At 31.2% G+C, this 25,608-nt stretch overlaps 2 protein-coding genes and 1 pseudogene across 2 annotated transcripts; 1 reads left to right on the top strand and 2 right to left on the bottom strand.

The window, feature by feature from the left end:
* Nucleotides 1-7,105: 7,105 nt before the first annotated feature.
* Nucleotides 7,106-8,094, top strand: LOC111291494 (non-specific lipid transfer protein GPI-anchored 10-like). The gene is made up of 3 exons (XM_089768792.1): nucleotides 7,106-7,497; nucleotides 7,627-7,706; nucleotides 7,821-8,094. The coding sequence occupies exons 1-3, from the start codon at nucleotides 7,140-7,142 to the stop codon at nucleotides 7,974-7,976; spliced, it is 594 nt and encodes a 197-aa protein (XP_089624918.1). The 5' UTR covers nucleotides 7,106-7,139; the 3' UTR covers nucleotides 7,977-8,094.
* Nucleotides 8,095-20,105: 12,011 nt separating this feature from the next.
* LOC111290206 (uncharacterized) lies at nucleotides 20,106-23,455 on the bottom strand (annotated as a pseudogene).
* A 591-nt stretch (nucleotides 23,456-24,046) lies between these two features.
* LOC111289749 (uncharacterized) lies at nucleotides 24,047-25,302 on the bottom strand. The gene has a single exon (XM_022881028.2). The coding sequence runs from the start codon at nucleotides 24,987-24,989 to the stop codon at nucleotides 24,303-24,305; it is 687 nt and encodes a 228-aa protein (XP_022736763.2). The 5' UTR covers nucleotides 24,990-25,302; the 3' UTR covers nucleotides 24,047-24,302.
* Between the last annotated feature and the right edge of the window lie 306 nt (nucleotides 25,303-25,608).

Raw genomic sequence — 25,608 nt, 5'->3', positions numbered from 1 at the left:
GTAGAAACAAATATATCCCTACAACTTAACTTTCTTTTTTTATTTTTTATTTTTATTTAAAATTATAAAATTATAAATATATTATTATGTAATAAATAAATTTTAATTAATTATTTTTAAAATAATTATTTAACATAAAAATAATTTTTTATTTTTTAATTATTTATTAAGTTTTTAAATATTAAATAATGTAAAATTTTTATTATATATAATTTTTAGTCTAATATCTTTAATGGTCATTTTTTTTCTTTTCACTACAATTTACTTTATTGCTACTATTATTTTTTTATACAAACACATATCCCACCATTAATTTTAATTTTATCGTTACAGTAAATAATTTTATCTCTACCAATATTTTTAATTTCATTGAAACAAATCTTATCGCTCATCCAAATGGACTTTAAAATATGGGACGAGTAAGCGATTAAAAAAGATGTTCAATAAAAAAATTATAAATAAGAAAAAAATACTCCAATTTTATGTTTTTGTTATTATATCAATATTTTTGTTTTTTTATAATTTCATTTATTGATATCAAACTAAATCGAAAGTATATATTGATTGCTAATAGTTTAGATTCTTTACCTTTTTCGTTGTGTTGTTTTATTTGTATATACTAGAATAATGTTGCGGTCATGCTTGGTAACTTCAACTGCTAACACTATTGAAGTCATTGTTGATCTTCATTACCATGCAACAAAATTGGTCGTGCATGCGTGTTTGCACAGAAAATTAATATAAGTGGAGATGATTAAAAAAATAAAACATTAAAAGGGAAATTCAATTATCATTAATGGAAGGTGTTGCTAGTGGAAGGTAGAACTTACCATTTCATCATAAAGCCTACAAGAGGCATTTTCTTAGGAATACAAATAACGGGGTGTTTGAAACAATAGAGAAAAGTTGATGTTAAAAGGCAACAATGACAAGAATTTTTTTTTTAGAATGAAAAGGAATCATGGTTGAACTATAGGTTAATTTATTGGAGTTCTTTTTTTAGTTTTAGAATTTGATTCTATCATAAGGGGTGTAGCTATATCTGTCATACTTGAAACTGTGTTTCATTATCTGCCACAATGGTGTGAAGAAGACTGAACCTATACACAATATACTTCCAAACAAAAGTTTTTTACTATTTTGACCGTGATGTTGGTAACTAGTTTTGCCTCTACCCACTTCGTGAAACTGTCATAGGCTATTATCATGAATTTCCTTTAGACGATCATTATAAAAAATGGTCCCAGAATATCAATATCGCGCTATGCAAATGGCAATAGACTAAAAATCTAATTAAGAACCTTTGCTCGTTACTTAGAAAATTTTGCAAACTTTTGGTACTTATCACATTTTTTAACTAGCTCCACTACATCTTTTTTCATCGTAAACCAATAATAACCTTGTCTTAATGCTTTTTGTGTTAAGACTTGCCCCTACATGGTGGCCACACACTCTTTCATGAATTTCTCTTAAAATATATTTTGCTTTAGATAGGAAGACACATTTAAAGAATGAGGCTAAAAAGACTTTCTTGTATAAACTGTCTCCCACTACTATAAATCATACTTTTTTTTTTTTACACTCTGTAAGGTCAAAGGTTACTCCCCTTTGAGGTATGCCTTAATAAGGGTAATCCAACTATTCTTTTCTTGTATGCACAAAATAGGTGGAGCTTGTAGGTACTTAAGTGTAGGCACATACTTTAATAAAATCTTTCCACACTACTTAATTTCAATAGCTGTAGTCAATTTGGACAAGGAGTTAGCCCTGGTGTTGCTAGTATGAGGGACCTATTGCAAGGTGATTAAGGTGAAAGATTGACTCCGTTGGCGAATGATGGCATGACACTTGGTGAGCATGGGGTCTCTGACTTCATACTTGCCATTCACTTGGTGAGCAACTAACTATGAGTCTACATAGATGATTAAGTCTTTGACATTCAAACTTGTTACTAATTTAAGTCTTGCAGCTAAAGCTTCATTCTTAGCTATGTTATAAAAGACAAAGAAACCCACAGATAATCTATACTATCTCTTTCCCTCTTGGGCTTAGTAACAAAATTCCTACACCAAAGTTATCTTTTCCTGATGAATCATCCACATATAACAACCATGTGTACTCTGGTAGAGAACCCGCCACAGGAGGACATTAGATAATCTAAGGATGGAGTGGAGACTTAATTGATTGATCTATCTCTACTATTTTTTGTTGTTCTATTTGGGTTTATTGGATTTGAGATTTTGAATTTATGGGTAAGGGTTGAATTTGAGACTGGAGAGATTTTATAATATTTTACTATTAAGTTCCTACCTCATGTGTGAAAGAACACTTCATAAGGAAGTTTGTTAAAGCCTAGGCCTTGATGGCCTTCCTTGGTTTTATATAATGTGGAATTCACTAAGCTCAACACTTCACTTCATCATTTTCCCTAAAATGTTTATGTTTTGTGCAGAACTTCTTTAAGCAATTGGTCTATTAGCATAATTATGATGTATGCTTTGAAATACGACCTTAATTGGTAAGCTACTATGACCAGTACAAAAGCTATCTTTTTTAACCTTGTGTAATTAACCTCCTTATTCTATAAAGCCCTACTGGAGTAATACACTAGTATTTGGCTCCCATTGGCTTCTTTCACTAGCATTATTGCCACTATTTCATTAAAAAGCTATCAGGTATACATATAAAAGCTTACCAAGAACAAGGCTAGTAAGCAAAGGTGATGAGTGAAGATACTGCTTAAGTTTTTCAAAGGTTTTTGACATTGCTCATCCCATTTAAATCTTGTTATGCTTCAAAAAACCTTATAGTATGGCAAACAATTATCTATTAGCTTGGACACAAATCTATTAAGAGCTGCCACTTGCCTTGTCAATCTCTACATTTTCTTAGTAATTTTTGAAAGGTTTAAGCCCAAGATGGCTGTCACCTTCTCGGGGTTTACCTTTATACCTTTGTTAGAAACAATGAAACCTAAAAACTTTCTTACCTCCATACCAAATGTACACTAGGTAGGATTCAACTTCATGTTACTTTTTTAAAATGGTAAAGGCTTCTGCTAAATCTCAAATATGTTGTTCCAACGGAGGACTTTTAACCAACATATCATCCACATATACCTCTAAAGATCGACTAATCTATTTCTTAAAAATCTTATTCACTAGTCTCTAGTTGGTGGCCCTTTGTGTTTTTCAATCCAAAAGCATCACTGTGTAGCAAAATAAACCATCCTCAGTGATGAAGGATGTTTTCTCCTAATCTATCCTTGCTAACTTAATTTTATTATACCCCGAGAATGTATCCATGAAACTCAAATACTTATGGCCCATAAGAGAGTCCACTAATCTGTCAACTGAAGGTAAATGAAAACTATCCTTTAGGCAAGTCTTATTTAGATCAATGAAGTCTATAATATTCTTCATTTATTATTAGCCTTATTCACCAAAACTACATTACCAAGTTAGTCAAGGTATTTAGCTTCCTTAATACATCCAACTGTCAATAACTTATCATCTTCTTCTCTAACTACTTAGATTCATTTATGGGTAAACTTTTTTTTTTCTATTTAACCAGTTTTGTAACTACATCTACATTCAAGTGATGTGCGAAAACATGCTCATTAATGCCAGTGATGTCTACTACAAACCACATAAAAAATCAGCATTCTTGTACAAGAATCTATGCAGCATACCCTTGCCTTAGCATTTAGCAAAAAACCCATTTGAGTGATAATGTTTGGGTTCGAAGGGTAAAGTTGGACTGGTATAGTTTGCTCAATAGTGCAAGCCTTGTATTCTCTAGTTTCATCTCGTGCATCCAAGCTATCAATACTCAAAGTTTGGGCCAATGATGCTTTTATGATATGGATAGATAAAGAGATGTGTGTTTTGAGGTCTTTATAGGTAAAGATGAAAGGTTAGTTGGTGGTTTGATCTTTTTTTTAGGTTAGTTGTAGGCTCAAAAAGTGGTATTGGCAAGCTATTACCTAATTCATTTTCATATATCCTATTCTAATAGTTGTAAAAAATTTAACCTTTAACTAATAAATGATAATCATCCTCTTAGCCTTTTTCATCAATGGCTTATAAAAAATGATGTTGCAAGTAGAAGGTTGATAGAGCACCAAAAAGTTTGCCATTGTTTTCAATATGTGCTCACCATCCCCCATCATAACTGGTTAAGTAATAGACCCCATTTTTGCAATAGGTTGATTAGTAAACCCAAAGATAGGCCTTAACAACCTCAAATCTCCATTTGTAAACTTTATCTGTTTGAAAGTTTGATACTAAACTAAATCAACTGTACTACCACTATCAACTAGTATTTGCTGCATTTAGTAGTTGGCTATCATTGTTGTGACCACTATAGGGTTATTACCATTATCAACCAAGATGTCAGTATCATCTTTTGAGAATTGCACTTGCCAGTCCTTAACTTTTTGTTTCTTAAGTGCAATGTCAATGGCCATTACACTGTGTAAAATGTGACTTGTGCTTGGATTTACTATTCATCCAATCTTCAATGGGCCCCTACGATGACATGAATAATACCTTAAATTGGGCATTTGCTCACAGCTTTCTCCTGATGAGCCTTCTTCGTTTGGTAGGATAGGCTCTCACCATACTAGTGGCTAGATGCTTCACGATTTTGATAAGTTGGGGTTTGTCACTTCAAGGGTTGGTTGGGTGTTTATCATGCTCTTCAACCTTTCAATTTCTTTTTGGAAAGCTATGTACTCATCAATGGAATACCTCTCAATTTCATGGTAAATGCAATGTCTCTTTGGTAAGGGTTGGTTTTTCGGATGTCTGGGTAGAGGTCTTGCTTAATTATTTCTTTAGGTAGGACATTGGGCTGGTTATTATGGCATTTAGGGTTCTATTTTGGTTTTGGTGTTGATTAGATTATGTTTAAAGGTTTTTGTTATTGTTGTTATTGTTATTGTTGTTGTGTCAGTCTCTTTTTCCTTATTAGCTGTGGGCTTGATAGTTATCATGAAATCATTGGCTCAATATATCAGTCAGCTTATTCTTTCCTTGCAAACATTCTTGATATTATTCACATCTTTTGACCTTTTTAATAGCTTTAATCTCTTTGACCTCAACAAACTTCTAGGCCCTTTTGAATTATTGGTACAGATATTCTGGATTATTTTCTATCAATGAGTACCTCAGATGGCCATGCTTCACCCCAGAGGTAAAGGCCTAAATGGCCTGCTAAACATTAAAATCCTTGATCTCTAAAGTGGTTATACTAACATTTTTAAGTACTGTTGTAAAGTCTCTTCAAGTTTCTACTTTATGACCAACAAGCTTGCAAAGAAAAATGTACAACAGCTTTATTGCATAAGAAATATGCCAAGAATTGCATACTAAGGGCATCGAAACTGCTTATAGTGATAGAGGCCATATAATAGAACCATATCATGGCTCTTCCACACGAGGTAGTGGGAAAAAATCAGTATTTTATTGTATCAAAGGCATTGTGCAAGTCTATAAAAGTTTTAAAGTGGTTCAAGTGATCTTTTGGGTCAATGGTCTTATTGTAGGTGTCTTTTGGTAATTTTAGGGAAAATGGGATGTCAGCTTATATGATAATAAAGGTAAGAGGGTTGTGATCATCCTCAAGCCACTGAAGATCCTTATTTTTCTTTTTTGTCAAGTTAGCTAACTCCTTGCACAAAGCAATAACTTACATGGCAATCTAATTTTTTGGGTTAGGGTTTGCATGCGTTAGGTCTAGTGTTGGGTTTTGTATAGTATGATCATGATGGTGGGCGCTATCATGTACAGTTTGTAGGTAGGTTTCTTTAGGGTGAGTTAAATTTTAAGGTGGTGGTGGTTCCCTGAAGAAAAATGATGAGCTTTTTCTGGGATAAGGTTTTTCTTGGAAAGGTTGTTATGTAGCCTGTTGGTACTATTAGAGTAATCTTTGCTAAATGGCCACCTGGGTGTTTAACAATTGTATTTGAGCCATGACGGCTTGATAAAAGTCTAGGGTTGTTTGCATCCAGGATTAATATATTGAGATCTATGGCATTGGGAATGAGACGTGTATAATGGAAGTTACAGGGAGAATATTTGGCCACAAACTACCATTAATGGGTTGCGAGAAGGGGATTTGTGTTTTGGGTAGTTAAGGAATAAGGTTCGAAGGCCTAGGTGCTGTGGTGTGGATCAATGATGGTGTCAATGTTACATTCGAAGATAAAACTCTTATTAAATTCTAATAAAAGATCATAGGTCCTTTACACTTCTTTGTTTTGTTATGATTATCAATAAAGCTCTAGGGCCAAGGCCAAACAAGAATGGTCTTGTTTTTTTCACACTTGCATGATAAAACAAATTTGCTTAAATCGATTTGAAAAAAAAAAAAAATAAAGCAATCAAAATTGAAGAGTGGTAAGCATTGATCTCCAACACATCCAAGTTTTGATTTGCGTTAGACTTTGGGTATAATAAACAAGCCAAAAATTTGGGATCAAATTCAAATTTAAACTAAGTAACTTTTTTACTACTAAAACATGAGTACACTTTAAAAAATTAATAATAAATTATCAAAGAGATTTTGATAATAAAATTTTAAGCAAAATTTATTAAATAAAAATTATTTAATAAATTCCAAGATAATTAACATATAATATCACATACCACAAGGCATTTGACACAATGGCTAGTTTTTTTTTTATTATTATTTCTTGATATTGCCTAAATCTAATTAACAATTAATGGATAAAATAATTGCCAAGAAAAAGAAAATTAATGCATCAGTTTAAATTGTTTAGACCAAATTAATAATAACTTATAAGCTGAATGTAAGCGATCAATTGGATTTCCAAATTGATTAAAAATTTATATAGTTGGAATAAGAAGATTTTTACTGTACTTGGTATATGAATTCATCTAAATTTTCCAAATCGTGCGATTCTTTTAGACCAAATAAAAAGAGCATGGAATTCTAAACAGAGGAGTCATACTTTGAGCGCATCAGAATTACAGTTACGACCCATAGGGTGAGAACAGAATTTGCATGTTAGAATAACACATACCCTGCATGTAACTACTCACACTCAAACGATGCATTTACATCTTAACTAGTTTCCTAGTGAACCCTAGGTTCTGCACAAAGGAAATTACACCATGGCAGCTTTGCACTTTCTTTCTCACATTGCCTTCACACCCATTGTTATGCCGCTGCTCTTCGTTGGCACTCTTCTCACTTCCCTTTCTCAGGACCCTATCACCCCTGGTCCAACCACAGCTGACTGCAGCCCTCGCCTGGTAGCACTGATGCCATGTGCGCCATTTGTTCAGGGCACAGCTCAGAGACTGGCACAATCCTGCTGTAACAACCTCAATCAGCTCTACAGCCTGCAACCTGGTTGTCTTTGCCTCTTACTCAATGACACCACCTTGAGTGCTTTTCCTATTAACACGACACTTGCCATGCAGTTGCCTGTTTTTTGCAAGCTCCAAGCTAACACCTCTGCTTGCTTAGGTACCATTCAGATATTCAGAATTAACTGCCTTATATTTTTCTTGTTTTTATGGCCATCAAATGCCTCACATTCATTCCAGTCTAATAGATATTTTATTAATTGACAATATTGCATTATGTTCTTGCAAGGGGTGCCTTCCCCCCCTAGTTCATCTGGTTCTCAGGTTTCTCTAGGAGCAAATCACAACTCTTCTGTTGCTGGTAATCAAATTATTTTAAGGCCTTTCTTTTTGACCTCAAAGACCAGAAATTGGTTAAATTTGCTATTAAATCGTCACAATAAGTTTTAGTTTTGCTCTGTTAATTTTCCACAGCTTCTCCACCCAATGATGAACCCAACTGTTCCAGTGGCACCAAGACCAAGCATCATGGGATTGGGGTTTGGCCAGATCAATGCCGGAAGATTGAAGACACAAGGTCTCTTAGCAATGGTGACAGTCGCTGGAATTCTGTTTTCCAGACTGGCGCTCCAATATTGAGTATGGTTAACAAAATGTTATTTCTTAGGTGCCTTTGTTTATGGTTTTGGTATGTTGCTTGTTATTGTTATTTGATGTTGGAGACACTTTGGATCAGTTATACTCTAATTTAGGTTTACCTATGATTTGTTTTCTTTGGATACTAATACCTCTACATCCATGTAGAATTTATTGAGACAAACAATATTTGTCTATTTTGGAATGATATATATGCAGTAACTTCTTAATTGTTAATGTTTGTTTGATGCAAGCATAACAGAACAATTGTAACATTAAGCGGCTTAAATCGAGAAATCATCAAATACACTGACATTGAAGTTCTTAGACTTCATAAGCAAAGTTAGTAGGATGATACATACCCGTTATGATATATTAAAAAATTAAAAAAATTAATTAAAAAAGAATATGTGTCAATTTCTTAATATTACTTGTGAAGTTTAAAAACTTCACTAACCTTGTATCAAATAATTTCTCTATTTAATATGCCTTGCGCAGCTTTGACATGCCATCCTCTATCAGTAAGTCATTGAGCAAAATAAAAAATGAAAAAGAAAATATAGTATCTATATTTAAAGGAGAATGTGCACCTAAATCTATACACTATCATAATTTTCAAATAGCAAACCACACTTCTGTCACTTTGTTCTACAACCTTTGTTGTCTATATGGCACTGCATCAGATTCCTTAATCCAGGTATTTACATTATTACTAAGTAGCAATTCTTATATAATGAAAACTTATAGATGATTATATAAATGTTCTATAATACTCATAAGAGCTACAGGTGGACTGGAGGAGACAATGGGAGAGAAGGGAGTGGGCCAGTGGGTGCCTGCTTCAAAAAAGTGTACCGGCTTCGCACATTTGGACTTTGGAGCGTGAGAAACAAACTTTTCGTCATAAATTGAAGTTGTTTCAAATCTTCTCTCAAATCCTTAAACTGCGAAACCTTATCCTTTGATATTTGATCCTAAACTTTCATGTTTGAAAAAAAAATAGGGTCTACTATGCCCCAAGCAAGTCTATTACCATTAAAGGGAAATGTTACTCTAAAAACCTTTTTTTATTTGAGGTTATCATAATTGAATCTTATTATCAAAACTAAGAATCCAACATTATACCACCAAACCACGTAATTGTTGTCCCAAACCCAATTCTAAAGACCTTGGTAAGAATAACTATTTCAGAAAAAGCATGACTATGACGGAAGTCTCAACTGTGCCCCCAAATCTATATTTGAAACATCATCTCAAAGTCATTAAGATACAATATTTTCAAAATTTAAATTATATACATTAGCTTAGAAATCAAGGAAAAAGAAATAACTTCAAGTTATCATAACGTTTAGGTTAAAAAACCTGCCCATTAGATACAAAAATCATGAAGTCGCCATCAATATTTGTTACTTAGATGTGATTGATCACCTGTATGAATCTATTTTTTTTAAGATTATTTTAAGTGTAAACTAAAGATTCCTAAAAAAAATAAGTTTTGGTTTACATAATCAAAACTAAGGTTTGAAAGCCGGTTATGTGCAGAGAAAGTATTAGCACCTCTTTACACCTAAAATTGATACTAAATTAATTATCTATTATCTATAAATTAAACCTTAACCAAAGATGATTTTATCATACAAATCAAACAATTCCAATCCCTTTTTTTATTTACACCACATGGTCATACAAAAAAAATCTATCAAAATATCAACAATCATGCAATAAATATTAAATCATATCATACAAAAATTATCATGCAAATATATTAAAAATCATACCAAATATCATATAATAATATTAGGCCTGGATTATGCTAAAGTATTCATGCAAGAATGTGATTCAAATATATCAATTATCATGCAATAATATAAAATACCATGCAAATATATAATCATGAAATCAAATATAATCACACAAATATATTATGTAATTAAATATAATCATGCAATTATGCACACAATAAATATAGAAACATGCAATCAAATATCATTCAAATATAATATTAATCAAACAATATCATATCATGTAATAAATATAAAATCATGCAATAATGATAATAACTAAATAAATAACCATGCAAATAAATATATTAATAATTATACAATCACAGAAATAAATAAATTAATAATAATGCAAATAGACATGTAATTAAATATATAATCATGCAAATAATAATAAATATATCATGCTATCATGTAAATAATAATATATATAAACTATGCAAAATATGCAATTAAATATATAATCATGCAAATAAACATGCAATTAAATATATAATCATGTAAATATATATATTAATAATCAAGCAATTAAATTTATTAATAATCATGCAATCAAATTAAATATAATCATACAAATAAATATATTAATAATCATGCAAATATATTAATAAATAACACAAATAAATATATTAGGCAAAGAAATTATCATGGAAATATAATATTAATCATGCAAATTCATGCAAAAATAAATATCATGCAATAAATATAAAAATAAGAGTAAGCAATTAAATATTATAAAAGTTATGCAAAAATCACAAAAAAAACAAACATTACCTCAATGGATCACGAGTTCCAACAACTTGTTACCTTTCAAAAACTAATGATTCATACTATAAATCTTAGCCTTGTTTTTAAAAACTCCAACTAGATCTTCTTGCAAAATTTTTTTGCTTAATTGCTTCTTCTTTATTGATTTAAAACTTTGTCCAAATTTTCTCTCTTTTCAATTATCTCTATTTTATCTTGAAGTAAATTGCTATTAGGCTCTATTTTTTATTACAGATTCAAGGTCCTTATATAAGGATTAAATCCTTTTTTATTTGGAAAAAATTAATTCAATCGAATTTAGGATTTCTTTCAAATTTTATTCTCTATGTATTTTTCCTTTTTTCAATAAATTGAGCCCCAAATCTTTCCAATATTATTTAACAATTTAAAATTAAAATCCGAGATAGAATTCAAGAGTTGAATTGAATCTAAGATTTTTCATGAAAAATTTCACATTTTTCAATTAAACAAAATCCCTTTTTTTTCTTTTTTTTATTCAACCACATTTTCCAAAATCCTTTTTTCTTTTTTTATTTTTACCCTTTTGTTTATTTTTTTTACCAATTGACTTTGACTCTTTTGACTAAACAAAATAAAAATTAAACTAAAAAATTAAACTAAAAAAGTTAAAATACAAATAAAATTTGGGCTTAATCATTGGGCCTAAAATTCACTTTTTCAATTAAAACTCAATTGCACAATCAAAATAAAAAATTGAAACCCAATGAATTTTGAAAAATCTTTGGATAAAATGGAGTGTCTACAGTTGCCCCTCTTTGTGCATTTTTTATGAAACAAAAATTGTATAAAGATAAAAGACACCTAAAAAAAGTCGAAAAAGAAAATTGCAAAGGCTCAGCCTTAGAGTTTTGAAACTTTTTTTTAAAATACTCCCCCATAATTGAGGCTTTGAAATTTTTGAAAAATGCTCCTCCACAATTGAGGCTGTGAAACTTTTAAAATAAAATGTCCCTCACAACTAAAAAACTTTGAAAAATAAAATGCTCCCCCACAACTGAGGCTTTGAAACTTTTGAAAAATAAAATAAGATCATTCTTACCTTCGAAAAAGCTCATCCCTAATAAAGACATTAAAACTTACAAAAATATTACCTTAAATTAAGTTTTTTTATCTCATCTGAATCATTATTCATTACTTTCCAATGTCTTTTCTCAAAATTATTTTCTCATCTGGTTTTTCCTTTTTGCTTTCCAAACATATGCAATGAATGCATGCAATGGATGAAAAGATTCTCCACAATTCTCAAATTCAATTTCAAGATTCAAACTTTAATTTTTCTTCTTTTTAAATATGCATGATGCATGGGATGAATATGATGAACACAATGTATGCATACGATGAATACAATGTATGCATACGATGAATACATAAGCCAAAGATTTTTCAAAATTCTAGCCTAATTTCACAACTTAAACTTTGATATTTCTTTGCTAAACATGTAGTGCATGAGTGCAATAAATGTGATGATATATGCAACATGTAATGAATGTGGTAAATACAATGCATGAATGCAATGAATGCAAAATTTCAACATTTCAACCCAATTTCAAACTTTAAAATTTTTTTCTTTTACAAATATACATGATGAATGCCATGAATGAGTGCAATATTCTTAGCATGATGCATGAACATAATGTATGTGGTGAATGCAATGTATGCTAAGCAATTCATTTATTTTTTCAATTGTGGTAAATCAGAGGGTTTTCAAAACTTTTGATTTATCTTCTCACTATTTTTAAATTATCAGCACTTGTGGTTTTCAACATGAGCTATCATGCATTATCAAGTAATCTCATCCATTATATCATTCAAATCCAAAGTTTCTTTCTTTCAATGGGATCTAAAGACTCTTCTTCATGTCTTTTTTTCAGCTTGTCATCATATTTTTCTTTAACTTCTTTGAAACTAATCAGCAAATGTATCAACTGATTTGTGACCCAAAATTTCTCTTCATTAGCTTTATCATTTAATTTCAACATTTGGAATGTTTCTTTTCATTTGTAAGCCATAAGGGCAACATCATTTTAAACTTCTTTCATCTTTCACATTTCATTTTTAATTTACCTCGATCACTTTGAAATAACATAAGGATCTTTCATAATAGTAATTTATTCATTCATCATCATTTCAATTTAATACCAAGTGTAATCTATCACATTTCTTTAATTTATCATGAAAAGAAATAAATGGTGAAGAATAAGAAAAATCAAAGAAAGGGTATTCATTATAAGAATAAGTTTGATAAAGAATAAATAGGTAAATAAATCATTTCAGGATGAATCATCAGGATAAATATTGGGAATGGTACACATCTAAGATAATGAATATTCAGACAATTCTAGATAAATTAATTCTAAATTCTTTTTCAAAAGCTCATTTCATTGATATTTTTAATCTTTCACCAATTCAAGCATAATCTTTATTTCTTGGTGATCCTTATCAAGGCTGTTTTTTCAAGTTTCCTTTTCGTTACTTAAACCGTTCTTTCGGGTTTTTAGTTTAAGTTTTCCTTCTTCCTCTTTTTTTTTTACTTTTTTACTTTTTTATTTTTTTTTACATCTTATTCACATCTTTTCCTTTTCAATTTCTTTTTTTTTTCTTAATCTATTAGTGACATTTTGATCAAAATTTCTAATATTCCCATTATAGGCTTGTCTTAGTTCAATTTATGATTCTCCACTTCGAGCATTCACATTCGATAAAAATAGACTTTTACGGGATGTAATGTAGACTAGAGTGAGGGGTTATGAAAGAAATGGATAAAGTAAGTCCAAAATTAATTTGAAGGGTTATAAACCAAAAGATCATTTATTATCATATAGAGCAACTTGGTTTTTTGCCCCATTTTTCATTAATTCTCTTTTTTTTTACTTTTTTTTATTTACCGTTTTCATTCTTTTTCAAGAAAGATATGAGCACAAAAAAGGTTTTTTTTCCCCTAAAATTATTAGAGACCTTCATTTTCCTTTTTCTTTGTTTATCTCTTTGTGATCAAGCCTTTTTCAAACTTTGCCTCCTAGTGTGAAAGGTGATCTTGAGTTAGGGTTTCTTTCAAGAAAAATTCAATAGGCTCAAATGGGATAGCAAATGGATAATTTTACTCTTTGTGTGAATAGTAGAAGAAAAATGATCATTTTTCATTTCAAATATAAATAGTCTTAATAAAGAACATTTATTAACTAAGAGAAAACTTGTGAGTGAACCATCACAAAAAATCACACATTACATCACTTCTGTTTATGAATGAGCAAAATCTTATGCTAGTTTCATTTCATGAAACTTGTCCTCTTTTATTTTAATAATCCCAACAGATTAAGAGTATCAACTTATTAATTTCATCACTATAAATGATGCTTTCAAAATCGAATCCTATATTATTGTCATGATTGTCTAAACATTCATTATTTAAAACATAGAATGGGTGAAATATGAAAGGCAAGTTTATAAAAGCAATGGAACAAATGAGAAAATGTAACAAAAATACATCTGTCACTTTATTGAAATGAAGAAAGATAAATAAAAGATTGACATAAAAGACTCTTGAATGTTCAAAACTTGCATTATTTTTTAAAGTTCCTAAAGTAATAGACATTTATAAAAATTCTTTCAAAATTATGCTTCAATGTAGTTAAGCAAAGGGCTCTTGATGACACATGTCCTTGTTTCTTGATCAAAATTCGCCAATCCATTTTTGACTAAACTTTACTCTTTATACTTTAATGCTATATAAGTTTCTGTAGAATAGCTAGCAATCCCAAGATGATAGTCCATAATAGCATTAGTATCATACCATTTAGGGCAGTGAGACTTCATAGGTTTTGACTAAATTGGTGCAATCAAATAGTTCTCAATGAATTGAAGGAGTAGTTTAGTGTATGTCATTGGAATTGGATCGATATGAGCTCATTCTCTTTTTACCTAATTCTTAGGTTAAACAACTAGCCAAGAGTTAAGTGACTGTATGATTGGTTAATGAGCATAAAAACTTAGAGAGACATTGTTGATGGTTGGGTAATAAGGTTGGTACATCAGGTAAGGATAATATGGGGTGAAGCCTCTAACCTGTTGCCCCTCATGAATTATAGCTTGAGTATCTCTTTCTTTTATTTTAGCACAGCTTCTTTCTTTATATCACCACCTTTAAACTTTTTCATTCTTGATGGCATTTTCAATGATCTCTCTAAAATTACCATATCATTAAAATTTTTAGTGGTATTTTCAATCATCCTTTTATAGTAAGAAGCCTTGAGAGTATTGACAAACAAGATTATGCTATTCTTTTCAATGAGAGTGGTTGAACTTGGGTAGCAATATCTCTCCATCTCTTAGCATATTTTTTGAAATTTTCAGTATCCTTCTTTTTCATGGTTTTTAAGGCATACGATATGGTGTCAGATCTATAATTTATTTGTATTGTGCAATGAAAGCCCTTACAATTTCTCTCTATCCATAAATGCGATATCTATCCAATTGCATATACAACCTAGCAGCTGAACTAGTAGGATTGTCTTGGAAAACATGGAAGGGCAACTTTTCATTATGAGTATATATAGCCATCTTGCGATAACACATCATAACATATGTAATAAAGCATTTGGTCCTATCATATTTTTTGAACTTGAGCACTTTAAACTTTAGTAGAATCACAATATCAGGAACCAAGGATAATCTAATAGCATCCATTGACTTATAAAAGTCTGTTCTTTTAATTGCTCTAGGCCTCTCTTTTATGAGATATATCTTTTGAGAACTAAAGCTTTCTTTATTTTCAACAAAGCCTATCTTCAGCTTTTTTCATTCCTTAAGATCATTAAGATTTGAAACTTATGTAGGATCAGATATCTTGATGTCAAGAACAAGGGTAATGAGAGCAGTAACAATAGTTATCGACATGTCAGTTTACAAATAAAGATAATTTACAGTGAATGGCATTTGGTGCTGGGCCTCTTGAGATGCATGCATTGAATATGGGCTAAAACCAAGGCGATATAATGTATCAATCTCATTTTGTATCACCGCCTCTTTCACTATTTTCTTTCCCTTATTCATGTTCTTTAGCAACTCAATAATAGTTTCCACCTACCCTTTCAATTCTTCTTGTGTTTTTTTTTTTATCTTTTGAAGGCAAATAATATTTTCTTCTTCCATGATCTTTGCTTGATATATAATGTTATAGTGCCTCAAATTATTTGAAGATTGAGCTATCCTTGAACCTTCGTTTTCCATAATTTTAAGAATTAGGATGACTTATTATCATGCACTTTGGAGAGATGTTTAAGTATGAATGCATGAATGCAATAATGAGAATTTACCACATAACAATTGTTAACAAAGAAAATCTTTATTGAATTGAAAGTTATTTATAACCAAATCTAATATTATATCCATAAAAAGTCTAAAGTTTATTGTGAAAAATAATCCATAATTTATCGATATTGGCCTTATTTTTCCTTAAGAAAATCTAGTAGTTCTTGGCCATATGCTTCCACTAGTGGCACCCTTGTCTTTCATTCTTCAACTTTTTCTAGCATGTCCTTAGTTTTGTAAGTAGTCATGGTAATTTGATCAAGGAAGCACTTCAACTAGTTATGCTTTCTCATATATGCCTCATTTGCTTGCTCACATTCTTCATTCACACTAGCCATTTGTGCTCCAATTTCGGCCACTACCCATTGAGCATTTGGATGTCTTTTTATGTTTCAATGAGTGCTTCAGTGAGTGCTTTATCTTTTTCTTGCTTCTTTGCTTACAATTGTCCATTTTTATTCAATAATTAGGATAACTTATGATTGTTAGATGATTGTGTGATGTTGAAATCAAAAAAAAAAAAATTCTTTCATTTTTGACAATTCTTTTCTTGAACTCTCTTTTAGCCTTTTGTTTTCAAGTTTCAATTCATCTTTTTTCAATTTGGAGCTTTTCTTTTAGCGATTCTCACTACCTATAGGGGATCAAGAGGTGGTGATTTGACTGGGCCTATGGGAGTTGTTTCTTCAAGGATTTTAATATCTTTACCTCACCTAATGTGCCACACAAAGTACTCAGAGGTAACCTCATTTGAGCATCTATTTCTATCTTTCTTTTGAGGTAAATTCTAAGCTTACAGGGCTTTAGCTATCTTTATGGATACATTAATTTCAACATGTGAGAACTTCATTTCACTAAGTCAAGAAGTGACTGAGCAAACTATTCATACCCATATTATCTATGCATCATGATGGAAGAATAACGCATTACACCCTAAATGCTTAAGAGAAGAATTCAAAGCTTATCTTCACAACCATACAACACTGATCCATAAGGCATCCAAAAAGCTCTTCATATCACATCTTGGCTAGTGAGCTTGCATAGAAATAAGATCCATGCTTCTTTAGATTTTTGTGTGAGCCATTCATTTTCACACAATTCCTTGATGGGAGTGCTTGTAATGAAATATGGCTTGTGAAATTTACCATCATTATTTTCAATATGACTTTTCATCCAAATGGTTAACCATTAAGCACATCAAGTAAAACACCCCTGTCCATTTTGACAATAATGATTTAAAGATCTAATAGTCTTAACCAAAATTGTAAGAATAAGATTGATTTGGTAACCAAGTTGATCAAAGAAATCCACCACTGCAACATTAATATAGCCAATTGCTTTTGCAAATATCATCATCCCATATAAAGCCAATGCCATCAAATCTATTCTTTTTCAATGCCAAAATATTTATATATAAAGTCACGAACAATGGACTAAGGAATACCAACATTTTCACCCTTTTTTTTACCTAATTATCAATAATTTGGACATCTACGGTCATTTTTTGAGCAACCTTTTTTTAGTAACTAATCTTTTTATTTTTTCAATATACCTTAATAGGTTTGGGGAGAACCAAATGTAGGAGAGTTGAATATTCTTCAATAGTTGGCACCACGTCAACCTCATTAAACATAAAGCAATGATATGAAGGGTCTCAAAACTAAACCATGGCCTTAATATTTTGATCATCAACAAAGACTGAAAGAAGTAATGTAAGCTCCCTAAACTTTTTTTGGAAAGTCTACTTAATAGTTACACTCCATTGATTCCAAATACTAACCAAATCACTAAGATCATTTCGTTTAGGATTGAGATGGATTTTTACAGACAGAGTAGTTACATAATTAGTTGGCAAACAATCACCTCCTTTAAGATGAACTTTCTCGGACTTTATTCTTAAGCACATAAGAAACTTTGATAGGCTCTCTATGGATGTAATTAAGATTTTTTTTGTTAAGATTGTTTTATAAAAATCACTCTTTATGTAAATCTAATGATGCATGCATGCACAATAAAGTAGAAAAAAAAAAAAAGGTTAGTTAACATAATAAAATATATACAAGGAATAGCAAAATATTAAAGGTTAATATGCAAAAATATATACAAAGAATTTACAAGAATAATAACTATCCCATCATATGTCCTATTTAAATTTTTTTTAATTAAAAGGAGCGTAGGGTTCTAGCCTAGGTTTGGATCCTTAGGGTTCATGTATATGTTGAGTTCAAAGGTTTAATGATTTAAAGGCTCCCAAACTGTTCCCTACATCATCGTCCATTATAGATTAGTAGGGCAACCCAATCCTCGCCTACCATTATAAATTCAAATGAAAAATTTTTAATTTGAGTGAGAGTTTTCGTTAGCTCACATGAAGGTTATCACCTTATGAGAGTGTAAGTACTTACTCTCTCTTAATAATGGATAAAGCTCGAGTATACAGCTTATGCATGAATGCAAGTGTAATGTGTGTAAAGGGACATGCCGAGTAATCAAATAGATAAGTGTGAATAAAAAATAATATCTGTAAAAAAAAACAAATAAGAAATCACAAACAAATAAGTTAGTTCACATAAATAATTATATAATAAAAACTATCAAAGTAAGGTTTAAGATAATATATAACTAACTAATGGCTTCACTCTTTAATATCCCCAGTGGAGTCGTCAAACTATTATAACGTTTAGGTTGAGAAACCTACCCATTATGCATAAAAATCATGGAGTCTCCACTAATCTTTTTTATCTATCCTTTTTAAGGTTGTTCTAAGTGTAAACTACGAGACCCTAAAAAGAATAAGTTCTAGTCTACATCATCAAAACTAAAGTTCGAGAGTCAGTTACATGTAGGGAAAGTATTAGCACTTCTTTACGCCAAAAATTGATACCACATTAATTATGTGTCATCTAAATTAAACCATAAGCAAATATGGTTTTATCATGCAAATCAAACAATTCCAATCCCCTTTTTTATTTACACAACATGGTCATACAAAAAAATTCTATCAAAATATCAACAATCACGCAATAAATATTAAATCATACCATACAAAAATTATCATGCAAATATATTGTAAATTATATCAAACATCATAATATCATGCTTAGATCATGCTAAACTGTTCATGCAAAAATGTTATGCAAATATATCAATTATCATGCAATAATAATAATCATGTAAATATATAATATCATGCAAATATATTATCATGCAATAATATAAAATACTATGCAAATATATAATCATGAAATAAATATATTATTAATCATACAATTACACAAATAAATAATTTAATAATCATGCAAATAGATATGCAATTAAATATATAATCATGTAAATAAAAATACATAAACCGTACAAATAAACATGCAATTAAATATATAATTATGCAAATAATAATATAAAAATCATGCTATCATGTAAATAATAATATATAAACCATGCAAAATATGCAAATAAATATATAATCATGCAAATAAACATGTAATTAAATATATAATTATGCAAATAAATATATTAATAATCATGCAATCAAATTAAATATAATCATACAAATATATTAATAAATCACATAAATAAATATATTAATCATGCAAACAAAAATATTAGGCAAATAAATTATCATGCAAATATAATATTAATCATACAAATTCATGCAAAAATAAATACCATGCAATAAATATAAAAATAAGAGTAAGCAATTAAATATTATAATAATTATGCAAAAATCACCAAAAAAAGTAAATATTACCTCAATGGATCACGGATTTTAACAATTTTTCAGCTTTCAAAAGCTGATGCTTTTATAGTATAAATCTTAACCTTTTTTTTTCCAAAAACTCCAATTGGATCTTCTTGTAATTTTTTTTTTTTTGCTTGTTGCTTTTTCCTTGTTGATTCAAAACTTTGTCTAAATTTTCTCTTGTTTCAATTATCTCTATTTGATCTTGAAGTGAATTATTAATAAGCTCATTTTTTTATCACAAATTTAAGATCATTATATAGGGATTGAATCACTTTCGATTTAAAAGAAATTAATTCAATCAAATTTAAAATTTTTCATTAAATTTTATTTTCTGTGTAATCTTCTCTTTTTCAATAGATTGAGTCTCAAATATTTCCAAAATTTTTCAACCATTAAAGTTATAATCTGAGATAGAATTCAAAGGTTAAATTGAATCCAAGATCGTTCATGCAAAATCTCAAATTTTCTTTTTTTATTTTTACCATTTTTTATTTTTTTATCAATTGACTTGGACTTTTTTAACTAAACAAAACAAAAATTAAACTAAAAAAAATTAAAATACAAATAAAATTTAGGATTTAATCATTGAGCCCAAAATTCACTTTTTCAATTAAAACCCAATTACACAATCAAAATCAAAATTTGAAGTCTAATGAATTTCGAAATATCCCTGGACCAAATGGGGTGTCCACACAAGTGATTTGTTTATCAAACCAGATATAAAGACCTTTTATGTTCATTTTACAGCAACTACTCCAAACTTGGTGCAACTTCAGTAGGGTTTGATTCAAATACATCTGAATATAGGCATGAGGTGCTTCTAAAAGCTCTCGAGATTGGATAGACTCTTTGTGCGCAGGCGTCTCCTTAAAATCTGTTGCCCCTTCGTTGTAAGTAGCCACAGCAATCCCACATGCAATTAACTGATAAAATAGAATGCAAGACCTCAGATTGAAGGATAGACTCTTTGTGCGCAGGCGTCTCCTTAAAATCTGTTGCCCCTTCGTTGTAAGTAGCCACAGCAATCCCACATGCAATTAACTGATAAAATAGAATGCAAGACCTCAGATTGAAGGATCATCAAACAGTGTCTTTTCAAAGCAATTTTGGATAAAAAGCAGAAGCCAAGCAGAATATTTCACATGTACCAACAGGTTAGAACTTTCCGGCATCGTTATGAAAAACAGGACTCCTCTTGTCATTCATCAAAGAATACAGCAATCACAAGCTAACAAGCATAGAAATAGATATAAATTGGTGGTCTAGATTCTCCCACTATTTCTCAAAAGGGCTTTTAAATAGATAAACTAGCAAAATCTTTTAGCAGAAATTTTCTCCACCTAATTGTCTAGACTTTAGTTTTTGAACCATATGAAAGAGACCTTTCTCAACCATTGTCTTCAAAGAAATATATAATTTGATCTGCAACAGGTGATGAACAAGATACTTAGATCAATCACCTACCTAACTTCTCAAAGCATCTTTCAAGTAATGTGGATCATGAAAGAATGGCCAATCTAATTAGACGTGTTACGAAAAGAGAAGGATAAACTGTAAGGTTAGAAAGTTGTCATATAACTTTCAATCTTCAGCAATTTTAGCTCATTAAGTCAGATCTCAATTGTGTCAAGTCCTGTTGAGTCACATCAATATTTCCCAGAGCATGTGCCAAAGATTTTACATAGAAGAAACTATGAGGACTACCAATTACCCTTCTACGAAATGATGTAACACTCTGCGAAATTTCCATACTAGGCCAGAGAGTGGAAGGGGCATTTCTTTCCTTTTCCGTGTAAGCTAATGTAAAATTTTAAACCATAAACAAACTTTGTATTCCATGGTTCACAAAACTTGGAAAGCACGTCTTTACTTGCGAAAGGCACAAAACTGGGCTTTTAAGTCCAGGTGCTCTGTGCTCTCCACCCGACTTCCCTAATTCCCATCGTAAATTTGAGAAAAGAAAATCACAAATTTCGTTCTAGCTACCTTGTTGTGCAACCATATTCAAACAACAACTTCAAAAATTTTCATATTAGTCTCTCAAATCATAATTCTCAAAATCCTATGGATGTGCCTATTTTGTGGTTACCTATACTTTTTCTTCATTCCTTTAGTACCCTCCTAGAGGTCTAAGAGAAAGGATTCTATGAAATAGATAGTTACTGCACGTGAGCGTATATCATTCAAATTATGCCACGTAACCTTGTTCTTGAAAATTTTCAACTATTGATTACAAAAGTCATTTATTGGTCTCAAATAAATATTCACCATTTATAAATAACATGCAGTTTGTAGTAATAGGAACTAAATTATATGATAAGAGTTGAATGAAACTGACATATATTGATGTGAAGTGTTTATTTTATAAAAATTTTTTTTTATGAAATATAGCAATTATCTCATATTGTGTACTAACAAAATAATTAATCCGAACTTAGGTCAATAATTTTAATTAAGTATGATTTTGATTTAATTTTATATCTAAATTAATAATGAGATGAATCAATTTTAATTGACATGTTATAGGAGGTTCCTATTTTAACCTCTTTATATATATATATATATATATATATATATATATATATATGAAATCAGCACACTAAGCTTCATAACTTCAGTTTTTGAAAGTAGAGTGCAATTCCCTACATCTCTCTGTGCATGTCACTGTTCGAAGCTCGGGATGTGACATCGGGAAGCACAAGTTGGCGGCCTCACTCCCATGGACCTAGGTTAAGTAGGATTGAGCTCTATCCCAAATTCAGGTCATTTTTAATTTTGGTTTAAAATTGTGTTAGTAACTCGCGAGATTTTGAGCAAATCCAACATGAAAACCAAACAACTCACTATGAACAATGCTTTTTTATTTTTCCCTTTGTCAAACAATTTGTAACTCCATCACATAGCTATCTGATTCTATCAGAGCAGAATTTCCAGTTTATTGACACATCTTCTCAGCTCATAAATTCTTCAAGAAATGAATTTTGAACCTAAAATCTCCAAACCCAAAGTCAAGTTCCAAGCATTTGGATGTCCTATCGAAAACAATACAGGCAGAAATTTACCCTTGCCACCAACAGTATCATTTTCTTAAATTTTGTCATTTTTATTGAAACCAACTAATTCTAATCCTTCAGACGCTTATATTAATTCAAAAACGAATCATTCCGGGCATGGTCATAATCAAATCGAACAATAAAAAGGAAAAAATCCTAAAAGGCACCGGTTAGAGTACTGAGAGACACCGCGAAAACGACGCCAAAAGCCCACAAATACTGAAGAACGAAACCAAGAACATCCCACTGGGGACCTTCCCACAAATCCAGCTGAAGACCACGAAGTTCCGGAAATGGTTTCCCATCAGCCGAAACCTCAGACGAACTCCCACCAACGTTATTTAAGCCAACCCCAACAGCTGCATTTTCTTCTTCAATCTCCGTCGTCCATTTTTGCTCTTGTTCCTCATCTTGTTCTTTCGTTGTGACAGTGGTCCTCCGGTTCGAGACGAGAACTTTTTGGCTGCGGGGGTTAAGTGGAGGATTCTTCTGGAAATGATGGGGAAGAGGACGTAGCGGCGAGGAGGGAGAAGGGTGTAGAATTGTTTTGTCGGGTTGTCACAGAGGATTCGGACTCCACTGCCACTAGTACTACTGCTACTGCTACCGTGGCTGATGCTCATGGCAAGCGCCATTTCAGTGGAGGAGAGTGATGAACAGGATAAGAATGTTCGCAGTTAGTACCAAGATTTTAGTATTATTTTAATTGTTTCTAAAAAAAATATTTTGCATGGGTCTAATAATTCCATGGGCTCTCTCAAGTCTGAAGCCCAAGTTCTTGTATTTCTGAAAACTGTAATCATCTTTAAAGTACAGATATTTTAGTTTATTAAAAGTTCGATTAATTTTTAAATTTTTTTTTAAAAAAAATTTAAAAATAAATAAATTATTCAATCTTTAAAATTAAAATAAAATATATCATATCTAATAATTTAAAATAAATAATTATAGATTATATATTTAATATGACTTCAATAAATAATCATCAATAAAACTCATAAATTAATTTTTTAAATTCAAACTTTAGTTCAACTGTCTAATATAAATGAGCATATTTAAAATTCAAATAAAATCTTACTGCACATAATGCCTCCTTTCATTTTCAAATTATCATATTTTATGTATAAATAGTTTTATTTATTTCCTTATTTTATTTTATTATATATTATACAAAAATATATAACCGATATGAACAATCGAGATTATAATTTTTTTTTAAATCCAATTTGAATCTCTCTTCTCTTTGATGAAAAAAAATATAACACTAACAATCATCGGCTTAGACTTGAATTATTTGGCCGAAGACTTTTATTTTGGGTTCATATAGCGTATCATCACGGTTGCATATCCTTGCTCTTAATTGGGGTGATTTAACTCCAATTTTACAAGGGAAGAAAAATATAAATCCAAGAATCCAATTATTTTCAATTATCTTTCGTATCATTTATAAATCCAACAAATTGCTAGTAACTTTGTTAAGCATAACAACTGCTATGTTTCATTCAGAAATTTTCACATCTATTACTTTGCATTTTCTTTTCAATTTACTTCCTACTTTAATAATTACCCTAAATTTACAACATACTATCTCCATCTCAACAATTCGAAACGTTACGAAACGGCACTGAAACGTTTCGATTGTTTCGTCAATTTTTTTCTACAATGCGGAAAGCGATTCGGACCGCCATGTCAGCTCCGAAATATCTACCGTCGGTTCGAATAAGCCTCCTAACACCACAAAATCAACGCTATTTGTATGATTGTTGTTGGTACCCGAGTCACCTCCGATTTCCAACTCAAACGATTCGTAACTCGGAATCGGGAATTCATACCCCAACATTTCCCCACATCCAGCGGCTCCTGAACCTCCACCTTCCTCCACATTAACGGTACCAAATTTCTGCTCCTCCTCAAGAGACGAAAAACTCGGCGGCAAACCCAATTCATCATCCGAAGCCTCCAAAAGAAATCCTAGCTCCGGCTGGGACTCGCCGGAATGCGATGTCATTACCGGTACCGGCACCTGAGCCGGAACTAGGATCTCTTCTTCGAAGCTTTTGATGACCGAGTCGAGTCCTTGAATAATTGGGTCAGGTCCAATGACCGGGTCCGAATCATCAAGGATGTTCAGCAGATCCTCCTGGATACACTTTGCCTCCGGCGACCGAACGTCCCCGTTATTGGGGTCGGGTTCCACGTGGGTAGCCTCGGGCCAGTTAGGGCCCGCATGGGCCGAGTCGACTCGAGCGAGTTTTAAATTGGAGACGGCTTCAGCCTCTAACTCAGAATACTCAGAGTCTACCCGGGCTCTCTTCTTGTTGCCTTTGTTATCCTCCATTGCCATTGGTAAATGTCTTCAGTTTCAAAACAAAAACAACCTTACTGTTTCATCAAAAAAAGAAAAAACCTTAGCGTTCAATGTAGCAAGTTGTCGTAGGATTGAGCAGAACAAGAGAGAGAGAAGGTGGATTTTATAAGGTACAAAAGGGTATAAAATTTTCAAGTATTAGAGAGCGTTTGGCTAGCGAGAAAATAGATAAAAGAAGAGGGAGAAAATAAAAATTAAAAAGAACAAAAGGGAGAGATAGTGGGAATTTTAAGAGAGTGAGAGTGTACAGAGAGAAAATGCGTGATGCTGGGTGACTGGGAGAGAGATAAGGAATGGGTATATATACAGGGCAAATTTTGATTTTACCTTTTTTTAACATTTATTATAGAAAGAAAAATGAGATTGAAATTATAAATTATTTATTTAATCTAGATAAAGATGGGCGCGTGTTGGGCGGAGGCAAAAAAAGGTCAGGTTCCCTTTGTTGAGTCATTCACGGGACTCTGTCTTTTTTTTATTATTTTTTCTGTCTCTTTGTCCCGCTATTAGTTTTTCTCTTTTTTTTATTTTATATTTTTGGGGGTTTGTTTGCTTTTCTGTCAAATTAACTAAATTTAAATCTAGGAGTTTGAAG

Source organism: Durio zibethinus, chromosome 11 (assembly GCF_047325235.1).
Source record: "Durio zibethinus cultivar Kanyao isolate XHJ-2024 chromosome 11, ASM4732523v1, whole genome shotgun sequence".
NCBI lineage: Eukaryota > Viridiplantae > Streptophyta > Magnoliopsida > Malvales > Malvaceae > Durio > Durio zibethinus.
Note: the sequence above shows the minus strand (reverse complement) of the source record. Positions and strands in the feature narration are given on the sequence as shown.